A 17030-nucleotide genomic window follows, 5' to 3' on the forward strand; every position below is an offset into this window, starting at 1 on the left:
GTTTAATAAGTTAAGTATTAATAAATCAAAATTTAAAAAAAAAAATCAAAAACCCAAAAAACAGAATCTAGTATCGCCATTCAAGTTATTATATTATATATATTTATTGGTTTATAATTGGATTAATTTTTTTAAAATATTTTATTTTATTTTTAATTTTGAAATGTTATTTTTATATTTTTGAATTTTTCAAAAAAAATTGATTTTTTCAAATTTTTTTGAATTTTCTATGTATTTTATTTTTTTTAAAAAGAAAAAAAAACCGACACGTCATCACAAAATGAACAGTAAACAAGTAAACTTCCAATGTTATGATAAAAATGTCGCTTTCAAAGTTTAAAATGCTAGTAAAAAACGTTAGTGCAAGAATGTGACACTCTCTGGGTTTAAAATACGATTTTCCTCAAAGAGAATATACTCCTATATAATCTGCATCTCTAAACCGCGGCTTAGCTTGATTTAAGAGTTTCTTTCCTGTGGGAATCTCTATTAACCCCACTGAATATATATTTTCCAAGGGGCCGTCGAGTTTCTTATAAACCAAACCACCAATTCAACCTTCTATCATTGTTTCATCACCATCCCTCTCTCTCTCTCTCTCTCTGGTAATAACTGTTTTTGCAGAATATGGAATCATTCCACTTCTGTAACGTTAGCATATGCTCATGGTTTCCTCATGCATCAACCATACCTTTTCCTTTTCCCAACTCCTAATCTTCTCTTCATCTGAGTTTTTTTTCTCTTTTATCAAATATCACGTAAACGTTCGATTTGTAAATGGAGGAAGAACGGCGCGTTGTTCTGTTCGGGAAATACGAAATAGGAAGGCTTCTAGGCAAAGGAACCTTCGCCAAAGTCTACCACGCAAAACACATCACCACCGGCGAGAGCGTGGCGATCAAGATCATCAACAAAGACCACGTCATGAAACGCCCCGGTATGATGGATCAGATCAAGCGCGAGATCTCCATCATGAGGCTCGTCCGCCACCCCAACATCGTCGAGCTCAAAGAAGTCATGGCGACCAAGACCAAGATCTTCTTCGTGATGGAGTTCGTCAGAGGCGGCGAGCTTTTCGCCAAAGTCGTCAAAGGGAAACTCAAGGAAGACGCGGCGCGCAGATACTTCCAGCAGCTGATCTCGGCCGTCGATTTCTGCCACAGCAGGGGCGTCTCCCATCGCGATCTGAAGCCGGAGAATCTCCTCGTCGACGAGAACGGAGATCTCAAGGTCTCCGACTTCGGACTCTCGGCCTTGCCCGAGCAGCTTCTCCAAGACGGGTTGCTACACACTCAGTGCGGGACGCCTGCTTACGTGGCGCCCGAGGTTTTAAGAAAGAAGGGATACGACGGAGCGAAAGCGGATATTTGGTCGTGCGGCGTCGTTTTGTACGTGCTCCTCGCTGGATACCTTCCGTTTCAGGAAGAGAATCTCATGAACATGTATCGAAAGATCTTCAAGGCGGAGTTCGATTTTCCTCCGTGGTTTTCGCCGGAAGCGAGGAGGCTGATCTCGAAGCTCCTCGTCGTCGATCCCGAGAAACGGATCTCGATTCCGGCGATCACGCGTACGCCGTGGTTTCGGAAAACCTTCAAAGCTCCGATGATCGCGGCGATTAACTCGCCGGGAAACGAATTGGAGGAGGAGGAGGACGGAGCGGCGGTGTCGCCGAAGTTTTTCAACGCGTTCCAGTTCATCTCCTCGATGTCGTCGGGGTTCGATCTGTCGAGTCTGTTCGAGAGCAAGAGGAAGGTGAGGTCCATGTTCACGTCGCGGTGGTCTGCGGCGGAGATTGTGGCGAAGATCGAAGGGATCGGGAAGGAGATAGGGATGAAGGTGAAGAGGACGAAGGATTTCAAGGTCAGGATGCAGGGGAAGACGGAGGGGAGGAAGGGGCAGATATCGGTGACGGCGGAGGTTTTCGAGGTTGCGCCGGAGGTTGCCGTCGTGGAGCTGTGTAAATCGGCTGGAGACACTCTGGAGTATAACAAGTTGTATGAGGAGCAAGTCAGGCCGGCGTTGAAGGACATCGTGTGGTCGTGGCACGGTGACAGCAATAATAATAATAATATTATTATTGATGACAGTAATATTAATAATTATATTAGCGATGAAAACTCTGGTAGTGACTGTGAGAGAATATAATGATAGTAATGTGAAGCTGTAAATTTTGTTTGTTTAATCGCCGGCTTGTTATTAGACTCGGGAAGATTTTGTAAATCGTGGTGTTTATATAGGGACCCTTTATCACCTTAAGCAACTTAAATTAGTCATACATTTTAGTATCACATTTAATGTTTGTTTAATGTTTTACATGAATATGCGAATGTATAGTTTTAACTTTTAACCTCTATTGTATGAAGAATTACAAGAGATTTTATATTAAATTGAAGTTGTGTACTAGCTAGTAGTATGTTGCATAACTGCTACTAATGTGGTTTGCTTTAATTTTAGGAATGACTTAGGCCAAACATATATTAAAGCTGACAAAATAACTAATAAAGTTAATATGAAATACTTGACATAAGCCAATAGAAAATCTTATGAAAATAACTGGAATTTTGTTGTTAGTGTGTATTTTCATTTCTGACTATTTAGTAAATAATTTTTTTAGGTAAATCATTTCATATCAAAATATCATGTAGAAAGCATATAACATGATAAATAACATGATAAATGTTCTTCAAAATGTCAATTAAGGGGGGATTCAAAAACATAAATATGTACTAATATGTCAATTTTTTTGTTTATCTGTAATTTATAATATTTAAACATGTTATAAAATAGAAAAATGGAAAAATGGAAATTTAACTTTAAAGCTTTACATGAGATATTTAAAGTCCGGTTGAATCTAACTAATGCTTATTGTATTCACGTAACAGTATATCAAAATATCTAGTAGCACTACTAATCAATGACATTTTGTCATTTTTAGCACATGATTTAACGTTAACTACAAGAACTTCGTGAGTCATTTTTCCTGTTTAGTTAATTGAGATATTGTGTCACTCAGCATATGCATATTTTCTTTAATATTACAATTAATTTAATAACTTTTGAAAATGAAATACGTTACTTTGACCAAGTCCAGGACATATTTAATACTAACATTTTGTTGTTCACCGCCAGTATAATTACAGACAGATTTCAGTGGGCGAGTGGTTTAACTACAAATTAGCGACACATAACGATTGGACTAGTGGATACGATAACGTTAGCTTGCGTGATGGAGAAAAAGTACCGGACACAAAACTTGCAGATAATTGGTGAGTTTTGATAAGAACCGGCACGTGTTTGTGTCGTAGAGAGTCCAAAACAACACACCTTTCCTTGTATTACAAAGTCAAATTATAGAAAGAGTAATTTCAAAGAACAAATTCACGACAAAAGCCATTTTAAACGAGGAAGATACATCATGACACTTCGACGAGTCCAATTGTTTAATTGTCATTGCATCTATTATTGCGTAATGCAAACATTCTGGAAAAGTGATATATGCACAAATTACAAGCGTTAAGATATCGGTCCGTAAAATGCGTTAGATTGAGCTACAATTTTCTTTTTAGATTAGACATAACAATATAACATAAAAAAAGATTAGAGGCAACAATATAACATAAGATCAGAAATCTAGATTGCTAAATAATAGATATACAATATGTTACTTAGAATTATACGAATTGTTGATTCTACACTTATCATCTTTCTTACTGCAAATAAGAGAGTATATACAGATTAATAGTTTGTAGAAATCTCTTACAAATCAAAGATAGAATTTAAAAAAAAAAACGTGACCGGACTAGTAGTTGTTGCATCGATCAACAATTCTTAAGAAAATCTAATCATCATAAATGACAGAAAGGAGTGATCAAATCGTCATAACATATCAAAATAATAGATGACTCAAAAAGTAAACCCTATCGTGTAAGAATTGTTGTCGTAAATGTCATATAACCCATGCATGGGCTATAATGAAAAATAAAAAGAGAAATGACTATATACAAAAAATGAGATAAAAAAAAAGTGAAAAGATACTCTTTGTGGGTGTTATGAATCAATCATGCATTGTTTAGCCTCGATGCATGGAATACAAGTCGAGCTAAAATAGATGGAACATGCACCAACATTATCACTGGACCACCAAACTCTATCCCCCAAAAATAAGGTTATTTTCATCCAACATTATTAAACTAAAGAAACACGGAATCAACTCCACAATTAGCTATAATAACCCAAACAAATATATTTCTTGTACTCTAGATATATCATATACACACAAAAACGGCTCGGTCCACAACAATTTGGTTTCTGCTATATATCCTAAGCCGGTGGGTGTGTGTGGTGCAAGACAAAGGAACAGTGACGTATAACAGATTGAATAAGGATGAAGGCAATGTGTGGTACTAATTACCTAACTGCTTACCCGTCATCTGATGTCGGCCCCATTTCATGTGTCAATCTATCTATTTATGTGTCTCTGTGTCTTTTGTTCATTTCTAATACCAACGACCTTCCTTCGGTCCTACTCCAACCAAAATGTAAGTCCTACACAACATGCTACGTCCAATATTTCTTTAATACTATACCGAAAATATCCCCAACTAGACCATGTTTACAAGCACAATCATATATCCTTTACCATCGTGTTTAAAATAATGGACTCCATAAATTGTGTTGCTCATGTGTTGGATGAATCCATGTAATAGAAGTCTTTTTGACCTTAGGGATTCTTATACTTAGGCATGAAAAGATTTCAGTAACTTCTATTGTTCTCTTTCCAAAAGTTGTGTGATCATCCAAAATAGTGTATTTACATTAATGTAAGATCAATAAAAAAAATACTCCTTTACACGGTTTATAATTCTGATAGATTGATTTGTGTGTATGTAAGTTTATTATTCGGTAACACATCAATGTAGACTAAGGTTTTGGACATAGTTAATCAATGAGAAACTATCAGAATTTAGAATGATCATTCCTAAACATTTGTCTGAAGTATGCCCTAAGTTTGAAATCTGATATAAATGGAAGACTTATCTGCAAGGAGTAGTATTTTAAACATCTTGTCCAAATTCTTGAACTGGAACTACATAGGGAGAGTTCCAATCTGCATCAAAGATCTCCTGAAGCTTCAACGCAATCTCTGTATTGTACGTTCCAAAGCTCACACCACTTGTCGCATAAAAATAGTCCCAAACGAGATTACTGGTTCCTATGTGAGCCCTAACGTCACTGACCACATACTTCCCATGATTCACCATCGTGTAACCTGGAAACATGTTTCCGGTTTTAGTCCCGTTTCTGACAGCAGGTCCTGTCTTGTTAAAACCAGGAACCATGTAGTATCTGATCTCCAATTGGCCAAAACATTTACTTTGCACAGAGGAAGATGAGCAAAGAACATTGGAGTAAAGCAGCGACCTCAAGTAACCATCAGTGGCCTGAATGAAATGACCCCAATATGCTACTAGGATCTTCACTTTGGCTTTCTTGGCGAAGACAACCTGCGAAGTCAACTTATGTTTTTCATATTCTTGCATTTTCAGGCGAGTATAAGATCATTAAGAACAGGTTTAGTACCTCGGAAACGGCAGAAGAAAGTGATGACCAGTAAACCGTGGGATTAGTGTACTGAGACTGACCAAGCCAATCCATTGTATTGATCCTCACTGTTCCTCCTTCCACTACTGATTTAATTGTATCTACCCACCCTTGTTCATCAGATTGATGCTTTCCAAACAAAAGCTACATTTTCAAGAAAGCCAAAACCATATCATATATATATACAAGAGCAAAGAGTGTTGAAGTGTTCTAAAATTTTCTTGTTTTTCTTTAACCTCTGGTGGTGCAAAAGAAAGATAACTCGGTTGCATTTCTTGACAAGAATGGTTTCTAGGGAGAGTTTCGATGTCGATATTGAACATCTCAGGATCAGATAGTGGAGGATAGCCTGGTGAAACATTGGGTGTGTCTATGTAACTTGGAAGAGGTGACCTGAAAAAGAAAAAAAAAATATTCTCTAGTAAGATAAGAAAGAAAAAAAGAATATTGTTTTTAGGTTTAGTGTAACATTACTTGCAACTTGCTTTGCTAGGTATAAAACGTGACCAGCATGGAACAGTTCTATTGATCAGCCATTGTTGATCTGATACATTTCTTGTGTGAACTGAAGAGTCAAGAGAGGCTAATCTCCACAAGCTATCGAAATAAGTTTTGATCTCTCGAGCAACTCGTGAACATCCACTTAAGTAGATGCCAACTTCTTTCACCTAGCAACATCCAAAGAGTTGACATTGTTCTACACGGTTCCAATGTGCATATGTTTTAGACATTACCTGAGTTAGCGACTTCCAATCATTGTTGGCAGATCCAATATACACGTCGCGATCATCCGAAATCCAAACTTTGGCATGAACAATCCCTGAGCCGTACCATTTGCTTAGTAGCAAAGTCACGTTCTTCACGTTTGGTCTTCCATAAGCAAGATCAGATGGTTCTTTGGTGTACTCTGGATATACTCCTGAATGAGATAATAGTCTATGCACAAACATTTATGACTCAAAACAATTGGCTCCAAGAAATGATCTTAACTATGCAGGTTTAGACAAAGAAACTGTGTGTTCTCGTAGTGATTTACCTGATGCTAACGTTACGGTTAGCAGCATTGTCGATGGATTTGTAAACTAGAGAGCCAAGATGAGCTCCAAACTGCTGCAAATCTGAATCGGAGTAACCGAAATCGCCAGAACGAGGATCCTTTGGATTAGCAAGAAGCTGCCAGTACTGTGCTATGATGTCAAGTGATCTTGTTGAGTTGTTTGCAAGCCACTGAAACACATCACCTGCACACTACCAGACATTAAAACAAATAAAGATCTGGTCTTTGTAATAATAACTAACAAAGTATCCAACTTTTCCCGGGAAGTTATCAAAAACAGAGTTTTTTTTTTGGAAAAAAACAATCTTTCTCTGAATACAAGCAACGAAATGATTCTGCATCCTTCTATAAGAAAACCCTTTACTTCAAATCCAGACTTTTGATAGAATCTAACCACAAATTTGCAGATTTTTCTAGGGGAGAAAACACTAAAACAGAGTAAATAGTAATATTGAATAATAACCTGTGGAAAGTACACCAGGGATGAGAGGAAGCTCGGGCATGTCAGTGGGGATGGACTGAACTAGCCAAGCTTTGCATCGGTCGGAAGATTCTACAAAACGTGGTAGGGAGAGGCAAGCTAGAACCAAAACGAATGAGTATAGAAGCACTCTCCTCATCTTTCTCTCTTTGAGTGGCCACGTATGGATTCAGCAGCACTTTTCTGTTCATCATCAAGAAGACTCAAGAGAACATATGAGAACGCATTATAGTTTGTGAGCACCGACCGAATATTCTTTTACGGATAAATTTTGATCTTGAAAAGTCAATGCTTCACACATCGCAAATTTGAAGTTATTAACGTCAAGGATATCACCCTCAATAACTAAAAAAAAATATCTAGAATAATTAAGAAAGTAACCAAAAAAGCTTTTGGACATAAATTTTGTATAGTTTGTGTCTTAATTGCATATTTTCTTTCTCTTTTGTCATTTAAATTATTAAATTGTATTGATATTAAATTATTATAAATTATAGAGAAAATGACTAAGATAGCACTAAAAAAATTTTTGTCATAAAGATAGCCTATAAGAATAAAAATGACCAAAATAGCACTTAATGTTTTATCAAAAGAGATAAATATATACTTATGGTAAATTAATTTAGACGGGTTTAGAGTTAAGGGGTGGGGTTTAGGATTTAGGGTTTAGGGTTTAGAGTTTAGGGTTGGGGTTTAGGGTTTAGAGTTTAGGTTTTAGGGTTTAGAGTTGGGGAGTGGGATTTTGGGATTTTGGGATAAGATTTCAAATTTTGAAAAATAAAAAAAAATTTAAATTTTTCAAAAGATAAAATGCTATTTTGATCATTTTAGTTTTTGAGAGCTATTTTTGTGACATAAACTTAGAAATATGCTATTTTGGAGATTTACCCTAAATTATATTGATATTAAAATTATTATAAATATTTTCGGATGGAATTAATTATTTTAAATCTCATTGTGTTATTGTTCGTGTAAACAAAATTAACCAGAAAATGACGTAGAAGTTTTATTATGGGTTAGAGCAGAACATCTCAGGTAAATGCCAATATAATGCTTCTTTTAATGTCTGTCTCCGACCGTTTTAAAAAAAAATGTTTTTTTCTACTTTTTTTTTCTTGGAAGAGAGACTTAGTAAGGGACTTGACCGTTATAAATAACCGTTAGGACAAGCAGAGTAGCACCATTTACTTCCAAACGGCTAGTTTCTTCCTCTATATATACACATCCAATCATTCATTCACAACAGACTCACTTAAGCCACATCAGTCTCATCTCTCTCTCTCTCTCTCTGTCTCATACTCAACTTAACTCTAATGGCTCGGACAACTGTACTTGAGACTTCCTGTCTATACTTCTTCTGCTTACTGTTGTTGTTGGCTGATCTCGCCTGTTGCAAAGAGATTCTGGTCGGAGGCAAATCCAGCGCCTGGAAAATCCCTTCTTCACCTTCTGAATCCCTCAACAAATGGGCTGAGAGTTTGCGGTTTCACGTCGGCGATTCTCTCGGTGAGTTTTTTCACTATCCAAACAACACATCTCCTTCGTTTTGTCTTTAAAGTTCATAACCTTATGTGAATGTGTTAAACGCAGTGTGGAAGTACGATGGAGAAAAGGACTCGGTTCTGCAAGTGACTAAAGAAGCTTACATTAACTGCAACACCACGAATCCAGCAGCTAATTACAGCAATGGAGACACCAAGGTGAAGCTAGATAGATCTGGTTCTTTCTTCTTCATCAGCGGCACCAAAAGCAACTGTGTGGAAGGTGAGAAGCTTCACGTTGTTGTCATGTCTTCTCGTGGTGGCCACACTGGTGGTTTCTTCACCGGTTCTGCTCCTTCTCCAGCACCTTCTCATGCTCTTTTGGGAGCGCCAGCTGTTCTGCCTGCAACCGGTTCAGCTTCTTCTTTGACCAGAAGAATTGGAGTTTTTGGATTTGTTGGATTAGCAATTGTTCTGCTCTACCAATAATAGACTGTTTAGATTCCATCTCTGGTTTATATTCTTTCGGTTAAAATTCTTTTGGCTTTTTGACAATGGTGTATTTCCGAATATATATTAGACGAACTTCTAAGAGATTATGAGATCAGTTGCTAACAAAATGCAATCTACAACATACACCAACCCTGACTTATATAGGTCCATAATAAATTTTAAAAGACACCATCAAAGATAAGATGAGTTGAGAAAACAAACTTCTCTCAGAAAAAAAGATGGTGATGAGGACGACGAATGCCGAAGACACAATCCAAAAAGATCAGCAGCTGCAAAAGATGAACAGAAAGATTTAAAAGGACCAAGAGTTTTGCAAACAAGTGACATATGCAATGACTTAATAGAACATAAATGATACTGATTCATTTCAACCCTCAAGGGGCCAACAAAAAACACTTGCCCGGTGGTCTGAATACCAAAGTTATATCATCACGAGAAGTAAGAACAACTCATAAAGAGGCTACATTATTCGGAAAAATAACAGTGTTGTTATTATGGGATATAATAGCTTGAGATTCTATCTATAAGAAACTATATGTTTATTTCCCTGTATCTACTTTAAACTCACTATCAGTTTCCCAATATATCACAAACTCATTAAATTAGCACAATTATGTCAATTCTAGAGATTGCATTCAGGTGGTCAGAGATAATAAGAAGAGGGCAATTTATAACTTGGACAAGAGAACGCTACCATGATATATATTTGGAAAATCAGGCTGTACCCATTTCAACATCATCTGAAGTACCCTCAGCTGCCGCCATTAGAGGGCCCTTCAAACCATTTTCATTGTTACCATTAAGCTCACGAGCTGCCTTTTCAAGAAATTCCTTTGCAGCAGATCGAACAGACTGTTTCTCATTTGATTGGTATTTCCTCTTTTTTGCAGATGTTTCTGAATACCTCATCCTTGATTTCTCTCCTTTGCTGAGGTCCCTAATGTTTTGCCTTTGAGCTGCATTCATTTAGCAACGGTTGTTAGAGAAACAAGGAAGGTAGGAAAGCGAAAACTGTATAACTGTATAAAAGCTTACCAGATGAAAGATCAGGCAGAGAATGTTCGATGAAACGGGTAGCTGCCTGACGGTTTAAGACTGTAGTCGGACGCAATGGTTCTACGATAAAATGGAGAGAAACGAATAAGACATCATATAGCGGATAAGGCATTGAATTAAAGGTAGCAATTCAGTCTCTAAACAAAATCCAACTGAATAAAAAAAATTCCTAAACAAGATAAAACCGTCACAAGTTCGATTTCCGTTGGGAGGGATTTATATTACATGGTTTGGGCCTCGCTTCGTACCGAGCGAAGCGAGGCCCAAACCATGTAAAACTGTTGTAGACAAAAAAAACAAATGGATCTTCAACAAAAAGGGAAAATGGCTTGCTAACAAGAATTCAATGAAACAGATCTTATAAGTTTTATAAAAGTAAGTTGAGCATCAATCAATTTGGGAAATATAGCAAACAAAGAAGTTTATTTGATTTCAACAGACTAAGGTGTCCCAAATGGAATGTAACAGTTTTTTTTATAGAAGCAAATTGGAAATTAAAGATGATATAGGTAGATGAAATAAGTCAAGGTGACGAAAAGCTAAAGCGCAGAACAATGGATTAGGCAGGAGAGAATATGATAAGCCTTCCAATGGAAACACCACTTCAGTATACAAAGTTGACATACTACTCCCCTGCATTTAAGATGGGTGTATGCAATAAAAAAATCTATCAACGAAAAAAAACATTATATCTACGAGAAGTTATGGCTAACACTCTTATAGCACAATGAAACTAACAAACATAGATAATCCAATACAAGGTCAGAAATGCAGGTCTCTAGAAAAATTAGAAAAATAGGACTCCGTTTACAGCAGTGTTCTAAAAACCGGTGTAGGCAGCGCTTCGGTAAATTGGATCTAAATGAAACGATTTTTTCCAGAATGATTTTTAAGGAGATTGGTGTAAGCGTCCAAAAAATCAGCTAAACAATAATTCTCTATAAGACGCCTAACCATCGCCTAGCAATAGCGCCTACCTTTCTCCATAAAATAAGACAGGCTAAGAAATTTATAAACTAAGAGAACAATTCTCTAAGGCAGCAACTTTATAAGCTAAATGAGGCTTGGCTAAGAGATAAAACTTGTTTTTGTCCACACGACCACACAATCACCAATTCAAACTGAAACAAAAGTTTCAACAAACCCAAATACTCGATCCATCGAGTCAACAGACATAAGTAAACAAGTTTTGATCTTTCTAAAGAAACTAGTGTTTACCTTTACTGCGATCCATACACCGCTGAAACTTGTCTTTGTAGACGTCAAGCCTCTCCTGCAAAAAAACAGCCAAAGAGATGTCATTTTCATCAACAAACAAAAACGAATAGCCAAAAGACATTACAATTTCAGATTTGACACGGTGATCGTCGGGATTAACACCTGTACATCTCAACCTCACTGTAAAACAAAAAAAAAAAAGCCACAACAACACATTTATATATATCCCACAAAGGAACAAACTTTTCAATCTCATAGTAAGAACGAAGGAGGAGGGGGAGGAGGAGGGTTACGATTGAAGATTGTTGTGGTGGCTTCGGCGAGCATGTACGTGACCTTAGCTCGCTTCAGCGGCTGCATTTGAGCAAGAACCTCTGGCTGAGCTAGAGAGAGCATCTCCTCGAGCTGCGGTTTGAGCTCCTCGAGGTGAGCCAGCGCTTGTTTCACAGCCTCCATCGCTGATTTCGGAACTACTCCTGCTGCTGCTGGGGCGGCGCTGCTACTTCCTTCACCTCCTCCTTCCATCCTTAATCAACTGAAGAGTTAGACAGAGTTGGGAACAACAAGGCGGCGGAGAGCTAGGTTTGCGGCGGCGGCGGTAGACTATTTGTTGAATTCTTTTTTTTTTTTTTTTTATAAATAGAGAGGCGTTTCTGAAACGCAATCGGGAAGAGTGACGTCAGCGATATCAAGATGCTGTCATAATGGTCAGTCAGAAATGGGCCGTTAAAGGGCCGTCGTCACCCATCTCGATTGCCCCGACTGATAGTTAAGCCTTGAAGAATGACCTTTATATATTGACAGCTTCAAAATGGGTTAGAGAGGATGACGAAGCTGACCATGTACACAAGAAGAGCTACTCTCCAGGAAGCGAGAATACTGGTGGGATAACTTGTAAGGTTGATGACGAGGATCTCAAGGGTAATGATTGTGTACGTACCCAACTTTGACAATGGACCGGACGAGGAACAAAGGTTTGATCAAATTCATTTATCTACTTTTGAAAATAATTTAGGAATTTAGCTTAAATAGCGAGATCAATACTATTAAAAGAGAAAGAGTCCTAAAAAATCTACCTATAAAAGTTGTTTGTAACCTTTCATTTTTTAGTACAACCTATAATATAAAACCAAATAACATAACATGCTTTTATTATAGCAACAACTTAAAACTTATTACATTTTAATAAATAACCACGATTTCCAACAATTATTATAACAACAATCGTTATCTTTTTATATTTTAGCAACCCACATTATTTCAATCACACGAATGTACAAGATATCTTAACTCTTAAAATATTTAGTTAAATTCTTAACTTTTCAAAATTTGATTTAAAATATATAAAATGTTTCATAGGTTAGTTTAGTTATACCAAAATCGTTTAATATTTCTACATTATATCAAAGGAGAAAATGTTTGGAAACATAGGGTTCATGTTTGGATACGCAGATCTGGGTTCTTTGGATGTTCTTTGGATCGTAGACGTTTGACATAACTAAATATTTTAAAATATATAGTTTAAGTCAGGGTCGGTGAAGGAGAGGCCTGACGAATCTCGAGAATCAGCTAAAAAGCGAAACCGTGGGGAAACCCACAGCCAAAGTCCACCACGGAAATCATCAACCAAGGAGAGAGTATAGGAACTCTACCGGCAAGTGAGCAAAACGACACGGTTTTGCCAAAACGCTTCACTGCAGAACAGAAGGGCAAGGCCATTCTGATTCCGTCTGATGATAAAACCCAAGTTCCGCATAGGCCCAGCAAGCAGCCTGTCAAGGTTTTGTCATCATCCAGTCAACAAAGCTCTCAACGGTCGACGATCACCAAAAGCAGCGTACACAAGCCAGCTGCTACTTGTACGACTGAAGGAGCGCATATGATCGAGCTGTCAAATCCATTCTCAGCCTTAGATGATCTCATAGACACCTGATGATGACACATGTGCGTGCTCTAGGGTTTTACATTTCCTGCATAAATAGATCAACTTTTTATCAAACCAAATCAAGAAAATAAGAAAGTTATTCAGCAAAACTCTAGCTTCTTCACTTTCCTTTATGGTATCAGAGCATCAGGGATAGCTCCTTGGATGCGATGGCTATGGAGGTGTTTAAACCACCCTCTTTCAACATCACCAACTGTGTTACGGTCACTCTTACTGATCGTAACTACATCCTTTGGAAGTCGCAGTTTGAGGCGTTTCTCAACGGCCAAGGACTGCTCGGCTTCGTTACTGGTCAGACTCCTCAACCACCCGCTACCATCCCTGTTCCAAACATCAACGGCAACAACGATGAAGCTCCGCACCCTGATTACCACCGATGGTTTCAAACAGACCAAATGGTGAAATCTTGGCTCCTTGGCTCCTTCTCTGAAGACATCCTCAGTGTAGTCATAGACTGCTCAACGTCTCTGGAAGTCTGGAACTCTCTCGCTAGCCACTACAACCGCTCCACAAGCTCTTGCCTGTTTGAGCTCCAGAGAAAGCTTCAAACTATGTCGAAAGCTGAGAAGCCAATGGATGAGTACCTGAAGGAAATAAAGAACATCTGTTCTCAGCTCTCCTCCATTGGTAGTCCCGTTCCAGAACGCATGAAAGTGTTTGCAGCGCTTCATGGGTTAAACAGAGACTTTGAGCCTATCAAAACCACCATTGAGAGCTCTATGGATTCCTTCCCAACTCCGACCTTTGAAGAAGTTGTCCCACGTCTCACAAGCTATGATGACCGCCTTCAGAGTTACGCAAGCCAGAGCTCCGTTACTCCTCATTTGGCGTTCTACTCTAACAGAGGACGAGGCAACTCTCACCGTGGAAGAGGTCGAGGCAGAGGAAACTACTCCACGAGGGGCCGAGGCTTTCATCAACATTTGTCTCCCTCCTCCAACTCCTCTGTCTCCTCCGAATCTGAAGCAAGACCGGTTTGTCAGATCTGTGGTCGCGTTGGACATCATGCTCTGAAGTGCTGGCACCGTTTTGATAACACCTATCAGACGGAGGATGTTCACAATGCACTAGCAGCTCTTCGCATTCCTGATGTCACAAACTCTACTGGTCACGAGTGGTTCCCTGACTCCGGAGCTACGTCTCACGTCACGAACTCCCCTCACCACCTGCAGTATTCTCAGGCCTACACAGGATCTGACTTTGTCATGGTTGGCAACGGCGAGTTCCTGCCTATCACTCACACCGGCTCTGCATCTATTGCTACCACGTCAGGTACTCTTCCTCTCACTGATGTTCTAGTGTGTCCTGATATTGCGAAATCACTTATGTCAGTATCAAAGGCTACTGTGGATTACCCTTGTGCATTTGTCTTTGATTGTGATGATGTCCGTGTGTTTGATAAGGGAACCAAACAGCTTCTTCTTCGAGGAAGCCGTAATAAGGGCCTCTATAAGCTGCCAGAATCTCCTCAACAGGTGTTCTTCTCCTCGTGACAAGTCTCCACCTCAGATGAGATATGGCATCAGCGGTTAGGACACCCCAATCCTCACGTTCTACAGCAACTATCTGCAAATAAGTCTATCTTCATCAATAAAAGCACCAAGAGTCTCTGTGAGGCATGTCAACTTGGGAAGAGTTCTCGTTTACCTTTTGAAGCGTCCTCCTTTGTAGCAACAAGACCGCTAGAGCGTATCCACAGTGACCTCTGGGGACCATCACCGGTGTTGTCTGTGCAAGGATTTAGATATTATGTCATCTTTGTAGACCATTTCACAAGATTCTGTTGGTTTTTCCCTATGAAGAATAAATCAGATTTCCATCATACCTTTGTTAAGTTCCAAACCCTGGTTCAAAACCAATTTCAAACCACCATTGGAACCTTTCAATGCGATGGAGGAGGTGAATTCATCAGTAACCCCTTCCTCACTCTTCTTCAAACCTCTGGAATCCAACAGCATATCTCTTGTCCCTACACGCCACAACAAAATGGCTTAGTAGAGTGTAAACACAAACAAATAACGGAACTTGGTCTCTCGCTGATGTTTTACAGCAAATTACCTCAGAAGTATTGGGTAGAAGCCTTCTTCACTGCTAATTTCCTCAGCAACCTTCTACCTCACACGGCTCTTGAAGGCTCTCACAGTCCCTACGAGCTACTACATCAGAGAAAGCCGGATTACAGATCACTTAGAGTTTTTGGATGTGCTTGTTATCCAATGCTCCGAGACTATGGCCATCACAAGTTTGATCCAAGATCTCTACAATGTGTCTTTCTAGGCTATAATGAAAAGTATAAAGGATACAGATGCTTACTTCCTGCTACTGGAAGAGTGTATATCTCGCGCCATGTTATCTTCGACGAGAAACATTTTCCCTTTAGCAAAGAATACTCAGAGCTGCACCCTTCTCCCAAGACTCCCTTAGCTACGGCTTGGCAGAAGAGTGTGTTGCCTGTGTCACCTGTTGTTTCGAAGCCCGCTGCTCCACCCTTCTCTCCTGCTCCTCCGCAAGAATTCATGCAAGCGTCTCTGTTCACAGCTTCAGACTTTCCACCTTTGTCCTCCACAACCGCAACTCCAGCCTCCTCTACTGGTTCTACTCCTTGTGTGGGACATAGTTGTGAGTGTACGTCAGGCTTAGATCCTGCTTCTATAGGCAACAGCTATGTACCTACGCAAGGCAAGACAACATCAGTTGGAGTTCCTACACAATCAACATCTCACCCAATGATCACAAGAGCTAAGGACGGAATAGTCAAACCAAACCCGCGTTATGCATTACTTACACAGAAGGCGTCATACACTGAACCTCGAACGCTGGCTGAAGCATTAAGCCCTCCTGGATGGAATGCCTCCATGAATGAAGAAATTGGCAACTGGGAAGAAACAAAAACATGGTCTCTCGTTCCCTATAAAGAGGGAACAAACGTGTTAGGGAATCGATGGGTTTATCGGGTCAAACTAAACGCTGACGACACGGTCAAGTCCCTACGCTCAAGACTAGTGGCTAAAGGGTACAATCAATTAGAAGGAGTTGATTACCTTGAGACATACAGTCCTGTGGTGCGATCTGCCACGGTTCATATGATCCTGCATACAGCTACAGTCATGAAGTGGCACATTCGACAAATGGACGTTAAAAACGCCTTTATCCACGGCGACTTGAGTGAGACAGTTTACATGAAGCAGCCAGTCGGCTTTGTAGACAAGACCAAACCCAATCACGTGTGTCTTCTTCACAAGGCTCTCTACGGCTTGAAGCAGTCTCCCCGCGCCTGGTTCGATAAATTCAGTAACTATCTCATCGAGTTTGGGTTCGTTTGCAGTTATAAAGACCCCTCTCTCTTCATCTACTCTCATGGGAAGAATGTCATCATGCTTCTTCTCTACGTTGACGATATGCTGATCACCGGAAACACCTCATCAGTCATGGAGACATTCTTGGATGAACTCAGCAAGCAATTCAAGATGAAGGACTTGGGGCAAATGCACTACTTTCTTGGCATTCAAGCGACCTTCCATGCTAATGGTCTCTTCCTCAACCAGCAGCAGTATGCTGAGGACATACTCGATGTGGCGGCAATGTCAGACTGCAACCCTGTGGCCACTCCACTACCTACTCAGCTCAATCAAATCCCGCAACAAAAAGAGCTGTTCTCGGATCCAACATACTTCCGGA

The 17030-nt window shown here is 39.4% G+C and overlaps 4 protein-coding genes across 7 annotated transcripts; 2 read left to right on the plus strand and 2 right to left on the minus strand.

The window, feature by feature from the left end:
- Positions 1–266: 266 nt before the first annotated feature.
- On the plus strand, positions 267–2319 carry LOC106304969 (CBL-interacting serine/threonine-protein kinase 25). The gene has a single exon (XM_013741346.1). The coding sequence runs from the start codon at positions 778–780 to the stop codon at positions 2143–2145; it is 1368 nt and encodes a 455-aa protein (XP_013596800.1). The 5' UTR covers positions 267–777; the 3' UTR covers positions 2146–2319.
- A 2473-nt stretch (positions 2320–4792) lies between these two features.
- On the minus strand, positions 4793–7410 carry LOC106304967 (phospholipase D Z-like). Its single transcript, XM_013741344.1, has 7 exons — positions 7122–7410; positions 6638–6842; positions 6336–6537; positions 6076–6269; positions 5838–5994; positions 5581–5745; positions 4793–5504 (listed from the first exon to the last, which is right to left on the minus strand). Exons 1-7 carry the CDS (start codon positions 7276–7278, stop codon positions 5055–5057), a joined length of 1530 nt encoding a protein of 509 aa, XP_013596798.1. The 5' UTR covers positions 7279–7410; the 3' UTR covers positions 4793–5054.
- A 962-nt stretch (positions 7411–8372) lies between these two features.
- Positions 8373–9214, plus strand: LOC106304972 (early nodulin-like protein 3). Its single transcript, XM_013741351.1, has 2 exons — positions 8373–8645; positions 8730–9214. The coding sequence occupies exons 1-2, from the start codon at positions 8453–8455 to the stop codon at positions 9107–9109; spliced, it is 573 nt and encodes a 190-aa protein (XP_013596805.1). The 5' UTR covers positions 8373–8452; the 3' UTR covers positions 9110–9214.
- On the minus strand, positions 9195–12059 carry LOC106304970 (nuclear nucleic acid-binding protein C1D). Of its 4 annotated transcripts, none has more exons than XM_013741348.1 (6): positions 11701–12051; positions 11532–11587; positions 11408–11462; positions 10169–10249; positions 9859–10089; positions 9195–9402 (listed from the first exon to the last, which is right to left on the minus strand). In XM_013741348.1, the coding sequence occupies exons 1-6, from the start codon at positions 11930–11932 to the stop codon at positions 9305–9307; spliced, it is 753 nt and encodes a 250-aa protein (XP_013596802.1). In that variant the 5' UTR covers positions 11933–12051; the 3' UTR covers positions 9195–9304. The 4 variants fall into 4 exon arrangements, with proteins under 4 accessions (XP_013596802.1, XP_013596804.1, XP_013596801.1 ...); XM_013741350.1 differs by having other exon boundaries at positions 9828–10089; positions 11701–12046; XM_013741347.1 differs by having other exon boundaries at positions 11408–11587; positions 11701–12059.
- Positions 12060–17030: the final 4971 nt, after the last annotated feature.

Source organism: Brassica oleracea, chromosome C7 (genome assembly GCF_000695525.1).
Source record: "Brassica oleracea var. oleracea cultivar TO1000 chromosome C7, BOL, whole genome shotgun sequence".
NCBI classification, from domain to species: domain Eukaryota; kingdom Viridiplantae; phylum Streptophyta; class Magnoliopsida; order Brassicales; family Brassicaceae; genus Brassica; species Brassica oleracea.

Coding starts and splice junctions, on each gene's coding strand:
- LOC106304969 (XM_013741346.1), top strand. CDS start 778: ATGGAGGAAGAACGGCGCGTTGTTCTGTTCGGGAAATACGAAATAGGA.
- LOC106304967 (XM_013741344.1), bottom strand. CDS start 7,278: ATGAGGAGAGTGCTTCTATACTCATTCGTTTTGGTTCTAGCTTGCCTC. Junction 6,270..6,335: donor ATTGGAAGTCGCTAACTCAG/GTAATGTCTAAA, acceptor GGATGTTGCTAG/GTGAAAGAAGTTGGCATCTA. Junction 5,746..5,837: donor TTTCTTTTGCACCACCAGAG/GTTAAAGAAAAA, acceptor TTGAAAATGTAG/CTTTTGTTTGGAAAGCATCA.
- LOC106304972 (XM_013741351.1), top strand. CDS start 8,453: ATGGCTCGGACAACTGTACTTGAGACTTCCTGTCTATACTTCTTCTGC. Junction 8,646..8,729: donor TCACGTCGGCGATTCTCTCG/GTGAGTTTTTTC, acceptor TGTTAAACGCAG/TGTGGAAGTACGATGGAGAA.
- LOC106304970 (XM_013741347.1), bottom strand. CDS start 11,932: ATGGAAGGAGGAGGTGAAGGAAGTAGCAGCGCCGCCCCAGCAGCAGCA. Junction 10,090..10,168: donor TCTGCCTGATCTTTCATCTG/GTAAGCTTTTAT, acceptor AAATGAATGCAG/CTCAAAGGCAAAACATTAGG. Junction 9,403..9,858: donor TTCAGATGATGTTGAAATGG/GTACAGCCTGAT, acceptor CATCTTTTGCAG/CTGCTGATCTTTTTGGATTG.